This window comes from Apodemus sylvaticus, chromosome 7 (genome assembly GCF_947179515.1).
Source record: "Apodemus sylvaticus chromosome 7, mApoSyl1.1, whole genome shotgun sequence".
Classification (NCBI taxonomy): domain Eukaryota; kingdom Metazoa; phylum Chordata; class Mammalia; order Rodentia; family Muridae; genus Apodemus; species Apodemus sylvaticus.
The window spans coordinates 66,335,558-66,353,131 of NC_067478.1; the positions used below are offsets into that span (position 1 = coordinate 66,335,558).

At 49.9% G+C, this 17,574-nt stretch overlaps 1 protein-coding gene across 1 annotated transcript in view; it reads right to left on the reverse strand.

Moving 5' to 3' along the window:
- Positions 1-17,574, reverse strand: part of Itga11 (integrin subunit alpha 11) — a 106,816-nt gene that overhangs the window by 85,656 nt on the left and 3,586 nt on the right. Inside the window, exon 2 of the mRNA XM_052188094.1 lies at positions 2,496-2,607. Within this exon, the coding sequence (XP_052044054.1) occupies positions 2,496-2,607 (112 nt within the window). The remainder of the gene's footprint in view (positions 1-2,495; positions 2,608-17,574) is intronic.

The window sequence follows — 17,574 nt, forward strand, 5'->3', positions numbered from 1 at the left end:
CTGGAAACTTCCTTAAAGACAATGTGAGGATGCCCACCAACTTTCTGAACTGGTGGGAGTGACTACAATTTAAATGATTATACCGTGTGTTGGTGAGGCCTTGGGATGACTGGGGCTCTTTTATTTTACTAGAGAGTTTAAGTAGTAAACCACTCTGAGGAAAAAAATGCTTGATAGATCTTCGTAGCATCAATTATAAACCTACCCTTGATCTCTGCACACCACCTGTGCACGCCCAGCCAAAGGATGATGAATGTTCATTAAAGACACGTCCAGCAGCAGAAGGATGAGAGCAGTGGACCCGCTCAAGCAGCCAAATTCAAACCAGTTTCAGTATCCATCGGTAGCAGAATAAATCAAGAGTGACATAATGATACGACAGAATTTCACAAGCAACAAAAAGGCATGAGGTGAAATGCCCAGGATGATGTCATAATGTGCACAGACACAGTGTTGAATTTAAAAAACCAGGTGGAAGTGAGTACCTGCAAAATGATATCATCACCAAGTACACAGGCACAGGTATATGTACATGCACACACACAGACACACATGTACATGTATACACATACATGAACATATGCACACACAGACACAGGCAGACACAGACAAACACACACACAGACACACACACACAGACACACACACACAGACACACACACACAGACACACACACACACACACACACACACACACACACAGGAAACCTGGCTTAATGAATCTATGGTGACAAGAGTCAGAATTATGGCTGTCTGGAGGGACACTGACTGGCTAGGGGCACAAAAAACCCTTTTGGGTGCTTGTGTGGTGTGGGAGATGATGGCTTGCATGCAGACAGACAATAACTCTGTACACCCAAGTTAATCACAGTGCTATGTGAGCTAGACCTAAACAGCAAGATGAATAAGACAAAGAAGTAAGAGAGAATGAAGATGTAGAGAAGAAGGGGAAGAAGAGGAGGAGGGGAAGGACAGGGGTATGGAGGAGGAAAAATAGGATGAGGAGGAAGAAGAAAGAGAAGGAAGAGATGGAGGAGAATGGAGAAGAGGAAGAAGAGGGTGGGAAGAAAAGGAGGGACATGAAGAGGAGGAGCAAGAGGTAGCAGTGGAGGGGGAGGAAGGCTAAAAGGAAGAAGAGGGAAGGAGGAGGGTTGTCTGGATTGGGAGGCAGACACAGCAGGGGTGCAGGAGAGGGGGTCACAGGATGGAGGGTCTAAGGAAGGTCTAGAGAACTGAGGTGAGAGGGCAGCAGGGGTCAGATTGGGAAGAGCAGGCGGGACATCTGTGGTCATATTCACTGGGAAGGCTCTGAGAGTTTCTCAAAGTGCTAAGCGCTCCCTTGCCTTCGATCAGCTGAACCTGTGGCGAGATAACTGGGATGAACCATGCCCATGTGTGAGGGACATACTTGGGGTGATGGAAATGTCCTAATGCTGACTGCTGGGGATGGTCGGGCAACCTAGTAAATTTACTAAAATCACCACTGATTTGCACGCTTCTCACAATTAGATTATACGATCGAGTAGGCTGTTTTATAGCCAAGTTATTAAAACTCAGAGGTTAAAACTTCCCCTCCATCCCCAGCCCTCAGCCTGTTGTCTCTACCTCATGAGCAACCTCATACCCACTGTAGATACCCTGCTGCCCTCAGAGGGGATGAGGGCAGAGGTGCTGTCTCACAGGTCTCACAGTTCAGACACGAAGGTGCCTCATCAGTGGCTCCCAGTGCCTGCTCCCTCTGTCCTGTAACCTGGAAAAGGGGTTTGCACCCTACCCCCATTTGACAGATGGGACAATGGATGTTAGGGTCTCTGTGGATTGATGTCTATATGGAGGTGAGAGCAGGCACAAGATAAGGTGAGACTGGGCAGTGGAAAAGGTAGGCAGGTGGAGAATTTTGGAGACAGGAGAGAGGACAGAGAAGGAAGGAAGATGGAGGAGAAAGGCGATCCAGATTCCGTGTGACTTTAAATAGCCACAGGTAGCTATGAGTATCTTATAAGGGATGGATAATTACAGGACAAATTTGTCCTGTAATCTAGGTGGGCAATTTATGTCAATATCAGTTGGCTCTGAGTAAATTGTGTGGATGTTTTGTGGGGTGAGAATTTACTGATATAAATCTGACTTATAAATTATAAGCCTCTAGAGTTTTGATTTTACTGGGTTACTGGGATTTGGGACGGATGACCACAGGGAGTAGACGCAAGAGAGCCAGAGATAGGCAGTCACTGTTTGGGGCTAGCCATGGAGGCAGCAGGGTCACCGGGCCCGAGAGTAGCCAGCGATAGCATGAGATGGTGCAATTTTTAAATATTTCCCGCAACTGGTCTCATGTACAGAGCCTACGGGATTTTGACCTGGTGGATGGAGAGTTGATTCATGGGAATCAGGAAGCCCGGGAGAGCCAGTCTGGGCAGCTGGCTGGCCAGGGGTAGAAACAGGCACTGGTACGACACAGCTCTGGGCTAGGTGGTCCCCAGGTCTGTCACTCACCACTTCTTGCCACTGATATCATGCTGCTGTACTGTGTAGCCAAAGAAGGCAGCACTGGGGCCAGCAATGACCCGAGGATTCCTGGTATCCATGTTGAAGGTGTCCGTGAATCCTGCATGGGAGCAGAAAAGAGAAATGGGAGAGTCTGCAAGGTGCAGGTACTGCCTAGGGGTGTGTCTGGGCCTGCCGACTGCTCGTCTGTCCCAGAGAGGCTGGGCTGTGAAGCAGGAGGGTGCCCTAGTCTTTGAGGAGCCCTCATGTGAGGTGATTGACACGTCTCCACAGTCTGATGGGAAAGGTAGGAGATGAAGACCCTACCTTGAGGAGATACAGTTTGAATGGAGGACCATTTCTTTCACTTCTGGTGCCTGAACACCCAAGCCAGGGTCTTGCTTACACAGAGTGGCTGACTGAATAGCTAGAGGCCAGGATGCTGGTGAAACCCACTACTTTTACACTGAGTCCTAGATTTCACAGCAGCCCTACGAGATGGACATCAACACCTCTGTGAGCTCAATCTGTGGTAGCTTGCTCAGCAAGAAAGTTGGGGATGGACCAAAGGCCTGGGGGAGCTGGGGCAGGATCACCACCCTCTTTAAGGGCCAGACTTGGAGGACTGAGGGGCAAGAAGGCTCTACTCAGAGAGGGTCTCCCTCTCCACCTCAGGTCTCACCCTAAGGTCAGAGCACCCTAGGGTCAAACCTCTCCTCTTCATGGAGTTCTGTTTAGAACTGTCTGCCCCCTGTTCCCACTGCCCTCACCCAATCTCCTTGGGGTAGAGAGGAGCGAAGCTTGGCCACAAAAGAGACAACACATTTAAGTTCCAGAATCCGGTTACTGCATTCGTCTGCCCAAACCAAACTAACCAGAGGGTGGATTTCCTAAAAATGATGTTGAGCCTTGGCTGGTGACCTTGGCTCTCACCAGTCTTTGACTGTTCTGAAATCCACAACTTTCTTTCCCTGGTGGTGATGTGGGGGCGGGTATAACCTTTCTCAGGGATTATTGACCTTAGATTCAATCAAAACAAAACAAAACAAAATTGTTTTTGATGGGACTCAGTAGCCTGGCTGCAGAGATGTGGGGTGGGGGGGGTGCGGGAGAGTGGGGGGGGAGGCTGGCTGGGCAGTGTGTCACTCTCCTGCCCCATGTCTGGTGTTAGAGGGAGAGTCCACCGTTCCTTGATGGCTCTCTCTCTGCGGCTGATGACAGCCCTGTTCCCTTTTTCACATTCTTAATTTGGCTTTAGAAAATGACCAGTTGGTCCCAAAGGATCAGAGCCGCAGACTCAAGCTTGAATGTCACTGGAAGACCAGTTCTCTGATCCACTCAGTGGAGACGAGGGTGGAGCCACTGCTGAGGTCTCCAGGGCTGAGGGATATGGCCCAGTGTGACCCTGTCTACTGTCACTCAGTGCTCTGTGATCGCTTAAGGAACGTGTGCTGAATGTCCACGCCGAGCTGGGCATTCTTACCATCTCGCCTCGCCTCGCCTCGCTCTCCCACATAGCTTCCCAGGGATCTTAGGAGAGGATGCCCGTGAGCTGTTCTTACTGGGTTCGAGACCCGTGTTGTAAGTGAGCAAGATAAAGCACAGAGTGAGTGGGGTTGCCCTAAAGTTGCCAGCCTTTCGTTGGGCCCCTCTTTATTCTTTGTATGTATGCATGCATGTATGCATGCATGTATGCACATATATGTGTCAGTGCATACATGTACATATGTGCGAGTGCATGTAGAGGCCATATGTTGTTTCACAGTTGCTTTCTACCTTTGGTTTGAGACGGAGTCTCTCATTGGCCTGATATTCTGCGGTAGCTGGCCAGTGAGCTGAATGCATCTGCCTGGCTCTCCCATCTTGCTATCACTAGGATTGCAAACACACTCCACTTGCCTCATCTGGCTTTTTACATGGCTCCTGGGGATTCAAACTCAGGTCCTCGTGTTTGTGAGGCAAATGCTTTACCAATGGAGCCAATTCACCTGATTCTTCTCTACTTCTTCTTTGGTGTGACCTTTTCTACAAATCTTCACTTCAGAAAAATTGTCTGCTTGGGATCTATTCTGGGGAGTAGGAATGCTTGGCTGTCTGACATACAGCCAGAGTCAGCGTCCTCAGCCATGCTGAGTGGGTCAGCAGGCTTGTTTGTAAGTCAATAGAGTCTGAAGAGATGCCAAGAGAAGTGTGGATAGGGTGGGGCGATCTGAGTTCTAATCTCAGCTTTGTTATAATTTGTCTGTGTGTCTGTCCATGGAGAATATTTCTGCTTCTCTGTGCCTCTGGTACTGTCACATAAGAGGGTTCAGCCCCACATTGTAAGGACACCTCCACATATATCAGTGGTTCTCTGGGGGCAGACACATAGCTGACTTCCAGTTGTCAGCACATAAGCATCTGCCTTGAATCTCTGCAAACAATTGAGAATTGGAGACCAGGCAGCCTGGAAGAATGCGAGCTCATCCGAGTGTTGGCTAAACACATCTGGGAAGGGAAATCTCCAGGCAAAAAATGATAATATTTTGCATTCCCAAGCCAAGGGGAAGAATTAAGGGAAACCATCAGCTCCTACTCGGCACCATCCAGGCTTGGCTGTCCTCCACGTGTGTGCACCATGGAGACTTGGCCACAGACTGTAGCTTCTGGACACATCAGAAATCAGAAAGATGGAGCCTTGGTGGGTCACCAGGGAGGGCAGTCATCTTTCCATGTAAACCCTAGCTTCTTCCCCAGAGCTGGATGGAGCTAGTTAACCATCGGTGAGTCCCAGAGCAAGAGAGCAGGACATCACTGCAATGGTTTATACTGACTGGTGACCTGATGGGATTTAGAACCACCTAGGAGACAGATCTCTGGATGTAAGGGATTATCTAGGCTGTCGTAATTGAGGTAGGAAGATGCACTCTAAATGTGGGTGGCACCATTCCCCGGTTGGCATCCTGAACCACATGAAAAGGAGAGGAGGAGATGAGTACCAGGATTCGCTGCACTCGGCTTCCTGACTGTGGGTACGGTGTGGCCAGCTGCTTCAAGCTCCCACCACCATGTCGCACTGTACCCTCACACTGTGAGTGAGAAGAAACTGGCTCTGGCACCAGTCTCCCATCAGGCTGACCATTTCCAGTCCTGATGACGTTGCTCCTCTTGAGTATCCCAGTCCTCACCAGAACTCTAAACACCCCGCAGGCCCACTATGACCTCTCAGGACCGTGCAGTGCTGCAGTGGCTAAGGAGTCCCTCCCCTGGCATCTTTAGGAGTGTGAGCACCTAAGGAGGGTGGGAGGCATTGACGGCTGGAGAGCAAGTGTCGAAGGCCCAGGAGTGGACCTTACAGGGCTGAGAGACTGCACGGTACGGAATGGGCAGCTCTTAGGAGCTGAGACTGCTGTAGGAAGAGTGAGCTGGGTGTAAGGGGGCCTGGTCCCTTTCTTGCTTTTACTGTTACTGGCTGTGTGGTCTTGAACAAGATATTAGGGCTCTCTGGGCACCATCGGGCTTACCATTTCCAGTCCATGATGCTCTAAGTCTGTGTGCTTCTCTGTCCTCCTTTCCATACCATCTCCTCAGAAATGAGAAGCTTTCAGGGCCGCCCTGGGAGCACACCCCTGTGGGGGAGCACCCCTGTGGGGAGCACCCCTGTGGGGAGCACCCCTGTGGGGAGTACCCCATGGGCAGATGGGTGGCTTTCCCCAGGAGTCTCCAGGGGTGTTACTTCCTTCTCTGCTAACACCTGAGTCCTACCCAAGTGTCCCTCAGCTTTAGGGCTCCTGTAAAGATCAGCTGTAGCCCCACCTCTCAGAGTGATTCCACACTAGCCTGACCTGCTTGCTGTTTATTCTTGCACAGCCCACCGCACACTGTCTTCGTCAGTCAACACATCAGTGTCACACTTCTCCAGCCAACAGTGCCCTTAGGGACCTCCGCCTCTGACTAACTGCGCCTTCTCCTTTGAAGGCAGCAGCATGGGGTCCGTCTAACTGTATATTCATTCCTCCAGCCATTGGTGTCAGTGGCCGGCCACCATGCACTCTTTCTCTGTTCCTTCGTGTCCCTTCCTTTCTTCTGTTCTCCCATCCTACCCTCCTCCTCCTCCTCTTCCTCCTCGTTCTCCTGCTGAGAAGCAGGACAGAGCTGTTTCTTTGGGCAGGGCTCACGTGGCTTTCTTCCCCCCAGGCAGGTGCAGAACTCCAGCTCTAATAGAAAGTGGGCTGTGTGCATATGTGTGAACATAACCAAGGGATTGGAACAAGATGGGGGGCATGCTACACAGAGGAAGAAATGACTTCTTCCAGTTAAGTTCTGGGAAAGGGGTGGGGTTTAAGGGAGGAGGGTGTGTGGGTGGGTGTTGGGGGGTGGCCAGAGAAGGGAGGAAGGGGGCTTCAGCTGAGGGGGAGGTTTCCTTGGAAAGGTGTGGCCTCTTGCACCTTGCATGAGCAACACCCCTGGCCCTAAAGGAATCCATAGGGACATTATCTCATTTGGGGAGCAGCAGGTCCCCAGGCCACACCCTTGCTGCCTCTGGCAGTCAGCATGCCTCAGGCCCTCAGCTTGACAGCAGGAAGAAGCAAAGCCTGGTCCCTGGAAAGCTCAGGCCACAGTGGCACGTCCCCTGGCTCTATACAGAGCTCTCTCCATATGGGTTCTGAACACATGGAAGAAGACACAGCAGGTGTCTGAGCCCTCCCTCTCACAAGCAATGAGAGGTGTGGGCATCCTCACTCCAGCATGGGTAGGGCCTGCTCTGAGGTCTGGAAGACTCTGAGGGCCTGACAGGAGCTGGGAGGGGAGAAGAGTGAGCACAGGAGGGCCTCACATGGCCCATTCACCTCGTGCTCCTTCAGGAAGTTTCCTTTCCCTGACCCCACCCCTGGAGTCCTTTATCAAAGCGGCCTCTCATGGTGAGCCAGGCCTCTGTCCCTCCTCAGTTTCCCATCTTAGCAAATGCTCACCTTTAGTCTGCCCATTCTCTTAGGGCCACAGTTTGTGCTAGAGCGACTACTTGCTCTAGCTAATATGATCTCCCTCAGCTCTCCAAAGCTCTTACAGATCTTCAAGAGGAAGACTTTTCTGGATGGGAAACAGCCAGCTGGAGGCTGGGTAGACTGTGTGGAACTGAGCTGTGTGGAGCCTTTACCTGGGCTATGGAGAACAGGCATGTTCAGGCCAGATGGCACACCACTGAAATAGCGACCAGGGGAGGGGCAGGAGAAGCACCCAGAGAAGCAGGAGAGAGATGAGAGAGAGCATTCAGAAGAGCCATTTTGGCCCTGCCCATTTGGAGTAAGTCAGGAGTTTGCCAACGTGCTAGTTAAGCAGATGTCAAACTCATAGAAAACAGGCCTGGAAATTGAGAGCTGTAGTTGGCTGTAATTAACATAGTTTTCCCTCTCCACCCCAGAACTGTCCCATGCCTGCAGGGGACACATGATGACCCCTTCAAGAGTAAGGGCCATAGATGGATGAAGGTCAGTCATCTCTCTCCCTCTCTCTCTCTCTCCTTCCTTCCCTATTTTCTTCCTTCTTTTTTCTTTCTTTCTTTCCTTCCTACCTTCCTTTCTTTCTTCCTTCCTTCCTTTTTCCTTCTTTCCTTCCTTCCTTCCTTCCTTCCTTCCTCATTCCTTCCTTCCTACATTCCTTCCTTCCTTCCTTCCTTCCTTCCTTCCTTCCTTCCTTCCTTCCTTCCTTCCTTCCTTTCTTTTATTTATTTCTTACTACCACCTCTCCTCTCTGGGTCCGGATTTGGTCAGAACACAGCTCCACCTAGGCCTTCAGAGCACCATGAGGGATATCAGTGGTTCCATGCCATGTTCTTCATGCAGTGAGTGATCAAAGACAAAAACAAAAACTGGATTCATCTGTAACTTTCTTACTTAAAGCCTTCTGGAACACCAACTTGTACTCTTCACACACACACACACACACACACACACACACACACACACACTACACATAGACACACAGACACAGAGATACATAGACACACACACACATACCACACACAGACGTACACAATGCACACAGACACACACACACACACACACACACACACACACACACACACACTGTACATGGAGCAGATTGCAGACCATTCATTCCCCAGGGCCCTTGGGTGCTGCAAGATCTGCCTTTTGTGTTTATCACGTACTGTGCTCCAGCCACACAGACCTTCCTTAGCGCCTCTCTCACACACATACCCAACTCCTTCCACCTGGAAGCTGCTCTCTTTGCCTGGGACAATCTTCTCTGAGGCATCTTTCTCTCCCTCCTTCCTTTCCTCACCCCTCTCCATCTTTGTCTCTCTGTTTTGTGTCATCTCTCTCTGTCTCTATCTCATCTCTGTCTCATCTGTCTGTCTGTCTTGTGTGTGTGTGTGTGTGTGTGTGTGTATTGTACAGGTGTGTGTGCCTGAGTGTATGTGGAGGCTAGAGAACAGCCTTAAGTGCCCTTCTTCAGGGTGCTGTCCACCTTGCCTTCTGATAAGCATTTCTCATTGGCTTAGAGTTCTCCTAGCCTTAGGCTAGGCTGCTGACAGACAAGGTCTGGATCCATTTGTTGCTTAGCTCCCTGGACCTGGGAAGACATAAAGTATGTATGTCTGTGTTTCCCCCTACTGACTTTTTCAAATAGGTTGTAGAAATCAATGAATCCCTCGTAGACATGAGGTATCATTTCACTCCATCCCCCTCAGCAAGCATTTACTGAGCCATGATCCTAGCAAGCATTTTAACTGAGCCATGCTCCCAGCAAGTACTTAACTGACTTAGTCATCCACCAGTACCTTTCCATAAGATATTTGCTCCACTGGTGGGTGGCTCCTTCTCAACACTAAGTTTAAATGTCAGGACTCTGAAATTGTTTGACCATCTTATGAAGAACCCATTTTTCTCCCTCATAGGATCTTCTTCACATCTTTCAAAGTCAAAAGTGATTACGGGTTCTTTAAGTCACACAAGAGAAGGGACCAGCATGTGCTGGAGCCTTCTCCCAAGAGTTTATCATATTCAAGCTCATATTTAGCCGTGATGTGTTAGTAGTTTTAAAACTGACCAGAGTGGGAAGAGTTATACCAAGGTAATTGTTCCCTGCTTCAAATAAAGATTCTCTGTACTCCAGGGCTGGGGAGGTAAAGCATTTGCCTTCATAAGTCAGAGCATCTTAGTTCAGGTCCACAAAACTCATGTAAAAAGCCAGGTGCTATGGTGCTCACCTGCTCTGGGAGGCAGAGACCTGCAAACCAGTAAGTCAGCTAGCTAAGTTCCAGGCCAATGAGAGACCTTGTCTCAGACACAGCAGAAGGTGCCTGAGGACTGACACCCAAGGTTGTCCCACATGATCCCACACATGTGCCATGTATGCATGCGCCACTCTGATGCCCCCAGCTGTTCTCTCTCTCTCTCTCTCTCTCTCTCTCTCTCTCTCTCTCACACACACACACACACACACACATACACACACACATACTTTCCACTTTATCCAAAGAAACAAAATCAACTGATAAACATTTCATAGCACAGCACAGGAGGGGACTTTGTTCTTCTTTTCTTTATCCCGAGCCCCTAGGACAACGCTTAGAACACAGCAGGTGATTGTTTGAGAAAGATGAAAGCAAGAACACACTTGTGAGACACTAACCTGCTAACAGAGGTTGCTGGGACTATAACAGCTACATCCTCAGGGAAGGGACAAGCTTCGAGCGGTGGATTTGGTCCCAGAAGTCTTATCCTAGCTCCATCCCCACTGGGGATCTTTTTCTTGGCCCTCAGTTTCCTTTCCTGAAAAGGTACATGGTGGACTAGGTGCCCGATCTGAGTCCTAGCATAGGGTTTAAAGACATCCACGCATGTTTACTCTGTGCCTCCACTCCTGAGGTCACTGTACCCCACAGCTGCCTGGGTACTGTTTACACAGATGTAAGTGATGCAGTATCCAGCTCAACAGCTGCCCTGTGACCCCCTTTCCCTGACATACTAACCAGCTCTAAGAGTTTGGTTTGGTTTCCAGTTCCTGGGCTTGGGTCTCTTTTGTCTTGGGTGTGTAAATAAAGAGATCTGTGCATCCAAGATTAGCCTCAGCCAGGGAAGTGGGCAAAGCCGGGCACACAGCGGGCGAAGCTGGAGATGTGCAATTTGTGGCAGGGCTTTCCCCTGGACAAGAGGAAGGAGGGTAATGAGGGCCCAGAGAGCTTCTGGCCACCCTGAACTGGTTCTTTGAATGTCAACTAAAAAAAGGAGTTGTGGGGGCCCTTCCCTTCCAAGCTAGCAGGCTCACCCTGCAGTGGATGCCCACACCCATTTAGAAAGTTCTCCAGATGCATGGGCTCATCACAGACCCACTAGATGCCACTGGCTTGCTTGCTGGGGATGGCAGACTTTGAGGAGGGAAGCCTTGGCTGCTTGAGGCTCATGTGGAAGTCCTTCTGGGTTTGGGTGTAGGTCAGGACTTTTGTTGTTTGTCTGTTTGTTTTGAGGCAGGGTTCCAGGCAGTGTTGGCTGTCCTGGAACTTGCTTTGTAGACCAGTCTGGCCTGGAACTCGAAGATAGCCACCTGCCTCTGCTTCTTGAGAACTGGAAATACTCTCTATTTTCCACTCTACTTTCTCATGAACCGTCTGTTGTCATGGAAACAGAGAACTGCCTGGTGAGGAGTGAGTGTCTTGTCCCTGGAGCAATGCACACTGAGGGCAGGTCACCTGCCTAGGAGGCTCAGACTCTGTGAAGGTCTTGTTGTTGAAATAGAGTCCCTAGGGCTGGGTGACAGCTTGGCAGTAAAGTGTCCGCTGCACAAGTATGAAGAACTAACTGAGCTTGATCCCTGAGAACACACGCTGAAAAAAAAAATCTGGATGTGGCAATGTGCTCTTATAATCCTGGTGCCAGGCATGTGGAGCCAGGTGGCCAAGCAGCCTCAGCTACCAGCAAGCTCTACACCAATGAAAGACTGTCTCAACAAACAAGGTGGGTGGCACCTGAGGAGTAACACCTGAGGCTGTCCCTTGGCCTCTGTGTGTACTCGCACATGCCCCTGCCCACACATGAACACACACTGCACCCTGAGAAAAGTGAGAGCAGATGGTTGTCCTGACAACTGGGCACCTGCTAGCCCCTCCAGACCCTATGACCTCCAACAGGACAGCTGTCTCCTAAGGAAGCACTGACAAACCCACAGGGGACAGCCACAGCAGCCTAGAACTCGCATTGCAGCAGTGGAGAACATCTAGGTTTGTCTCATATAAAGTTCCCCAGTCAAACGGGGCACCCCATAGCTTCTTAGTTCTGGGGAGCAGAGATTGAAGGGGATCTGTCCTTCCTGGGGACTGTGTGGCAGCACCTGGTATACCTATGGTGTGGTGGATGAGTGAGTCTATGTGGAACACAAAAAGATTAGCCAAAACTGTGTGAATGAAAAAGTAAGAAAGAGGACCTAGGGGCATGGCACAGTCTGTAGAGTGTGTGCCTGGCACGTGTGAAGCCCTGGGTTTGATTCTTGGTGCTGCATAAACTAGATGTGGTGAATATACCTGCGGACCCAGTACTTGAGAGGTAGAGTCAGAAGCTCAAGGCTATCTTTGGATACTTAGTGAGTTCAAGGCTACATGAGACTCTGGAAAAGAAGAAAAGGGAAGGAGAAATAAAGGGAGGAATGGAAAAAAACAAAAGGAAGGAAAAAAAAACAGGAAGAAAGTCTCCCAAGATGGTCAAACTGTGCTGAGCTTGGGGTCTGTTTCTGTTGATTGACAGCAGAGGTCTAGCCTTGGGAAAGCCCTCAGAATCAGTCTGTGGAGTCGGGCTGCCTGGATGAAACCCCAGGCTGTAGTTTACCAACTGAGTGATCTTGACTGAGTGACTTCATGTCTACATCACAAATACTGCCATTGCTACTAGAATTTGCTGAATATCCTATCACTGGTCAATATTCTGTTGGGTATTGGGCAGTATTTCTGATTTTTTTACATTGCTCCTATAGGGTGGGAATTACAGTTTCCATTGCACTCTCTAAGAAGAGGACTTGTCAGGGCAGGTCTGAACCCCGACATCTGCAGTACTTCTGGGCTAGACTGTGGTCCACCTATTCCTGACTTTCTAAAGTCTTTCAAGAAGCCTCCGCGCCCTTCAGCAGGCTTCCTTGCCATGTCTACCTGTGACCCTAGACTGCTATCAAATTCTTCTAGCCTTCAAACATTCATTTATAGATGGCTGGAAAATATTATAATTATTAACAGCATGCCAGTCTGGTGTCTTTGGAAAGGTGAGTAGGGGGCTATTTATTAGCCAGTGGGATTGGGAGTAAGAGCTATGAACTATTAATTCCACTGTCTCATCTGTTCATTTCTACAATATTGCTTGCTTACTCTAGTCAAGTGCAGTGCTGGACCTTAGGATATGTAAGTAAAGACAGTCTTGCTCTCATTGGATTACATTGTTAGGGCCTGCAGTATACAACGTGAATAAAGGAGCCAGCCCTAATGCTAGATGCCATTCAATGCCATCTAGGTGCTAAAGTGGAAGGGTAGGAGGGCCCCTGTCTCTGTGAGAGTTTGTAGAGGAGAGTAGTAACTAAAATTGGGGCGTTGGTGAGATGGGAGCTGGAAAAGAAGTGAGATAGTGTCCCCGGGGTGGGGGCGTTTGAGGTGCGGTGGTTTGACTGCGTGATGTCCACTGTAGGCTCAGGCAATTGGGCACTTGGTCTCCAGTTGGTGTTGCTTTGTGAAGGACACGGTTATGGAGAGGCACAGCCTTGGATGAAGTATGTGACTGGCAGGGCCTCTCTTAAAGCCTCACCCTGCTTCCTGTTCACCCTCGCCTTGCTTGGTGCTTGCTGTTAAAGCTGTGCTCTCCTGGTTTCCCACATCTGCTGCCATGTCGGCCAATTGTTTCCATGCTTCTGCCCAGTCATGGTGGACAGTTAAAGAAAACTCTCCCTTAAGTTGCCTTTGGTCACAGTGTTTTATCATAGCATCAGAATACCTAATACAAAGTAACACACCGGAAGTCTGGGGCTGTGGGATGCTAGGATTAGCTGAAGATAGAGTGAGAAAATCAGCGTGAGCAGGGGAGCCCAGGAGGGTTTGCAGCGTGGCCCAAGCTAACCTCCTCTTGGTTGTAGGGCAGAACAGCATTCAGGACAAGGGAAAAGTCAGGGAGACCTGTTAGACACCTATTACCACGAGCCATGGGGATTTCTTCAAGCCTTCCCCGTGGTAGTCCCCCCAGGCTCTGCCTGCCTCCTGGTCTTAGTCCTCTGGATTGACTAATCCAGACATTGAGGGCTTGAAGGGAGGCTTCAGATCCAGGGTGGTGTGGGACCAGGCTCTTGTGCAGAGCGGTGTGAGGGGATAGGTTTAAGATGTATGGCGTAGAAGTCAGGCAGGTCCGTACTGAAAGGACTAGAGAGCACCTGAGTGACAATTTGGTCCCCCTTGAGATGATGGGCGGGGCCTATTTCCGGGCCTGCCAGTGCCTCTGCCCCTGGCTGGCTTCATCGGCAGCAGCCAGCACATTCCACGGCTGGTGATTGGCTTGTGGTCTGGCCTGGATCTTTCAAATGGTTTCTTTTGCTTTTTAAAAACCAGAATTGGAGTTCTCTTTAAGTTTAGGGCATGAATCACTGCTTGTGGCCTGGAAGGGGGATGGAGGAACACAGTCTCTGTGATGCTGGGTGCTAGAACTCACTCAGTCTGTAGGCCCCTGCAGCCAGCTGTGTGATGGATTCCAGTACAAACAATGGGCCTATCATCTTCTGAGCTTCTAGCTGACCTGGCCTTGAGTGCCTCTCCATCTACTTCACAAGGCCCACCAAGCCCAGAGCTAACCATAATCAGAAGGGCTCCATACTTGGATTCATGTCCTATTTCTTGAAAATTTCAATAGTTTTAAAACAGGGGACTTGAGTTTGATTGTGCAGGAATACCTATATAAAGTAAGTCCTGCAAGTATAGTAATTGGAGTGATCCAGCAGACAGTAGCTTTGTCTATGTGTTATGTATGGTTTTATAATTTCCACCAATTACTATGAGAGGCTGTGATTTCCAGGAAAAGAACAATTCCAGAAGGAGGAGTGGAAATAAGATGGTTTTGTGGTTCCTTTCCTGGAAGGAGCAAAAGAGTGAGGGTCCTAGGAGTACCCCAGGCAGAGAAGGGGGTGATCTACAGAGGGCCCCCAGTGATCTACAGAGAACCCTCAGCAGTGTAAAGAGAATTATGAATAGTCTACAGAGAACCCTTTGTGATTTATAGAGACCCTCACAATGGCCTACAGAGAGCCCCCAGCAGTCTATAGAGATCCTTATATGGTCTACAGAGAACACTTGAATGGTCTTATACTACCTACCTGCCACAAATATAGAAAACCTACCAAGCATCATTCCTTGGGATAAAGTATTATTTTTTGTTAGGTTCCCCTGGTTGGGTGTAGCTAATTAGATTCTGAATCTAACCCCAGGCTAGAAGGACGCGACCCAGTTTCCATGTGATCCTGGGAAAATCATGGGACTCACTCAAGCACTGCATCTCAGTTCTCCCATCCATCTGAGACCCGCCACATCTGGAATGTTCTCTTCAGACTGTTGGGAGTAGTAGTCCATTTGTGAGCTTCCTGCAGAGAGCAGGTGAGCCCTATAAACGACTATCAGGAGTCCTGGAAGTTTGGCTTAGTTGAGTGATGCTGGGAGAAGAGAGCTAATTGTTATTCTGTTTGGTAACCTGGAGTGCGTTGCCATGGTAACTCACCTACTTTGCCCCACTTGTCACGACAAACAAACAAAACCTCTTCTTATTTTTGAGCAGCAGTGGCACCCAAGCCCCAGAGAGGGTTTTTCCTCCTTATAGCATTAGGCTCTCCATCAAAGGCCTGTCAGACTAGGAGGGTGAGGGGCTGGACCATGCCCACCAGGCCCCCTGCTTCACCTGAGGCCTACCCCCAGCCCTTAGTTCCTTTGGCTCAAGATACCACTCAGGTAAACTGCAAATGCCTTCGGGTAAAACATATCAAACTGGGATGCTCTGCATGATGAACTTCTTAGGCCTGAAACCTCCGAGCAGGTCTAGAGGGGGCAGCGAGAGGGAGAGAGGGGGTTATGGACCACCTCGGCATTCAGTGTTTGGGGAACTTGGAGACAGGCAGGTGATAGAACCCCTGGGAGGGGGCCGACTCTGATAAATCACCACCTGGGGACCAAGGCTCACTTTCTAAAGAGAACATTCTGCATGAATTAAGAGTAGAGACTTGCGGGTGGGGCACCCAACTCAGTGCTTGCTTAGGGTGCATGAGGTCCTGAGTTCAATGCTATCCCCATACTGGAGGCAAAAAAAGAGCAAAGGTTCTGGGGGTCAGGGGGACGGGGGCACTGCCTTGGACTCTATGGCCGTGACCTTGGACTAGCTGTTTGACTTATCTCATGGAATCTGGAGTCAAAGCTGTGCCTCCATGAGAGGTGAGAAAGAGCTTGCCACAGTGCCTGTCACAAACCCACAGTGCAAGAGCCAATGATGGCTGTAGAGATGGCTCAGCAGTTAGGAGCACTCCCTGTGCTTTCAGAGGACAGAGTTCGGTTCCCATTACCCAAGTCCAGGCAGCTCACACTTTTAAGTCAGCTCCAATCCAAGGGATCCGATACTCTATTCTGGTATTTACAGCCCCTTTCCCACGTGGCATGTGGACTCACACACCCACTCCCATACACATACAAAATGAAATGATGAGAATATTAGAATATTACCAGCCCCCATGGACAGAGGCATATAGGCTGCAAGGACCATTCACTACAGTGAACGTGGATGGATCACATGTGAGCCACTAACCAGAGCATCAGCCTGAGAAGGGCTTATCCTCATTTTATGGTTCATGAAATGAGCCCCCGGGAGGGGGAGCTGCCCAGGCTCACCCACCTAGAAGAGATCTGAATCTGGGCAGGCTGGCTCCCCAACCCGTGCACATGCTGGTGGCCACTGCTTAGTACATGGTAAGCAGTTAGTGTTCTAGTGAAAGAGGTGAGAGGCAGCGGGAGTGGGGGTGGGGGCAGGACTGGGCCACATGGACTATTCCCTCCAGGAGAGATTTCACACATATTATAACTTAGGTCTTAAGGACACCATATGAAAGCTCTCTGCAGAAGTTTAGTTTATAGACCACTCCAGTCTCTTTGCTTTCTTCCCTCACTGCTAACAAACTGCAGGGCATTAAGTGGGCAGGAGAGATGTTACGTTTGAGATGAGATTTTGTGTGTCAAGTGTGCATGTTCATGTGTATGGGTGCAGGTACATGGGTGTGTGCAGGTGTATGTAGCACCAGAGGGCAAGGTCTTCTCCATGGGAACCAAACTCGGGTCCTCTGAAAACACAGCGAGTGCGCCTAACTGCTGAGCCACCTCTACAGGTTGTCTCTAGATGAACCTGGAACTCTCTGCTTCAGCTCACCCCAGGGATCCTGTCTCTGCCTCCCCAGGGACTGAGATGACAGGTGTGCACTGGCGCTCCTGGCTTTTTTACATGGGCTCCGAGGGATGGAAGTAGGATCCTCAGACACGTGTAGCAAGCACGCTACTGACTGAGCTTCTTCCCAGCTATGACAATCCCTTCTTTTTAAGTTAAGCCACACTGCAATAATCAACTTTAACACCAAAAAGATGAACTTGACCTTGTGGAGAGACGGTAATACCCCAAATTGGGCATTGAGGAGAGGAAAGAGAGTTCCCCCAGATTCCCCCATGAACTCCCCTGTCCACATGGCAAGAGCCAAACCAGTTGGCCCAGAACACGGTTTTAGTCTAAGCAGCAGGCACAGGACACTGGGGTGGTGTATGCAGGTGGGGGAAGATGAAGCAGGGTTTCCCTACTGTTGTAGAAGGAGGAAGCTTCTACCCCTGGGAGGAAGAGCGAGATTCAGGTGAGAGAAGAGAGCTGGGTGAGGGGTGGGGCACAGGTGTGGTAGCTAGGCAGAAAGAGAGGGGACTCAGCTTTATTTCCCTAGGATCTGAAGACCCACTTCATGATGACTGAGGAGCTTGGGGAGGGGAAGCATAGTGATATCTGCCCTTCCAAGCTGGAGAATGGGGGTGGGGGAGGGCATGAGAGCCTTTTCAGTCTCCAAT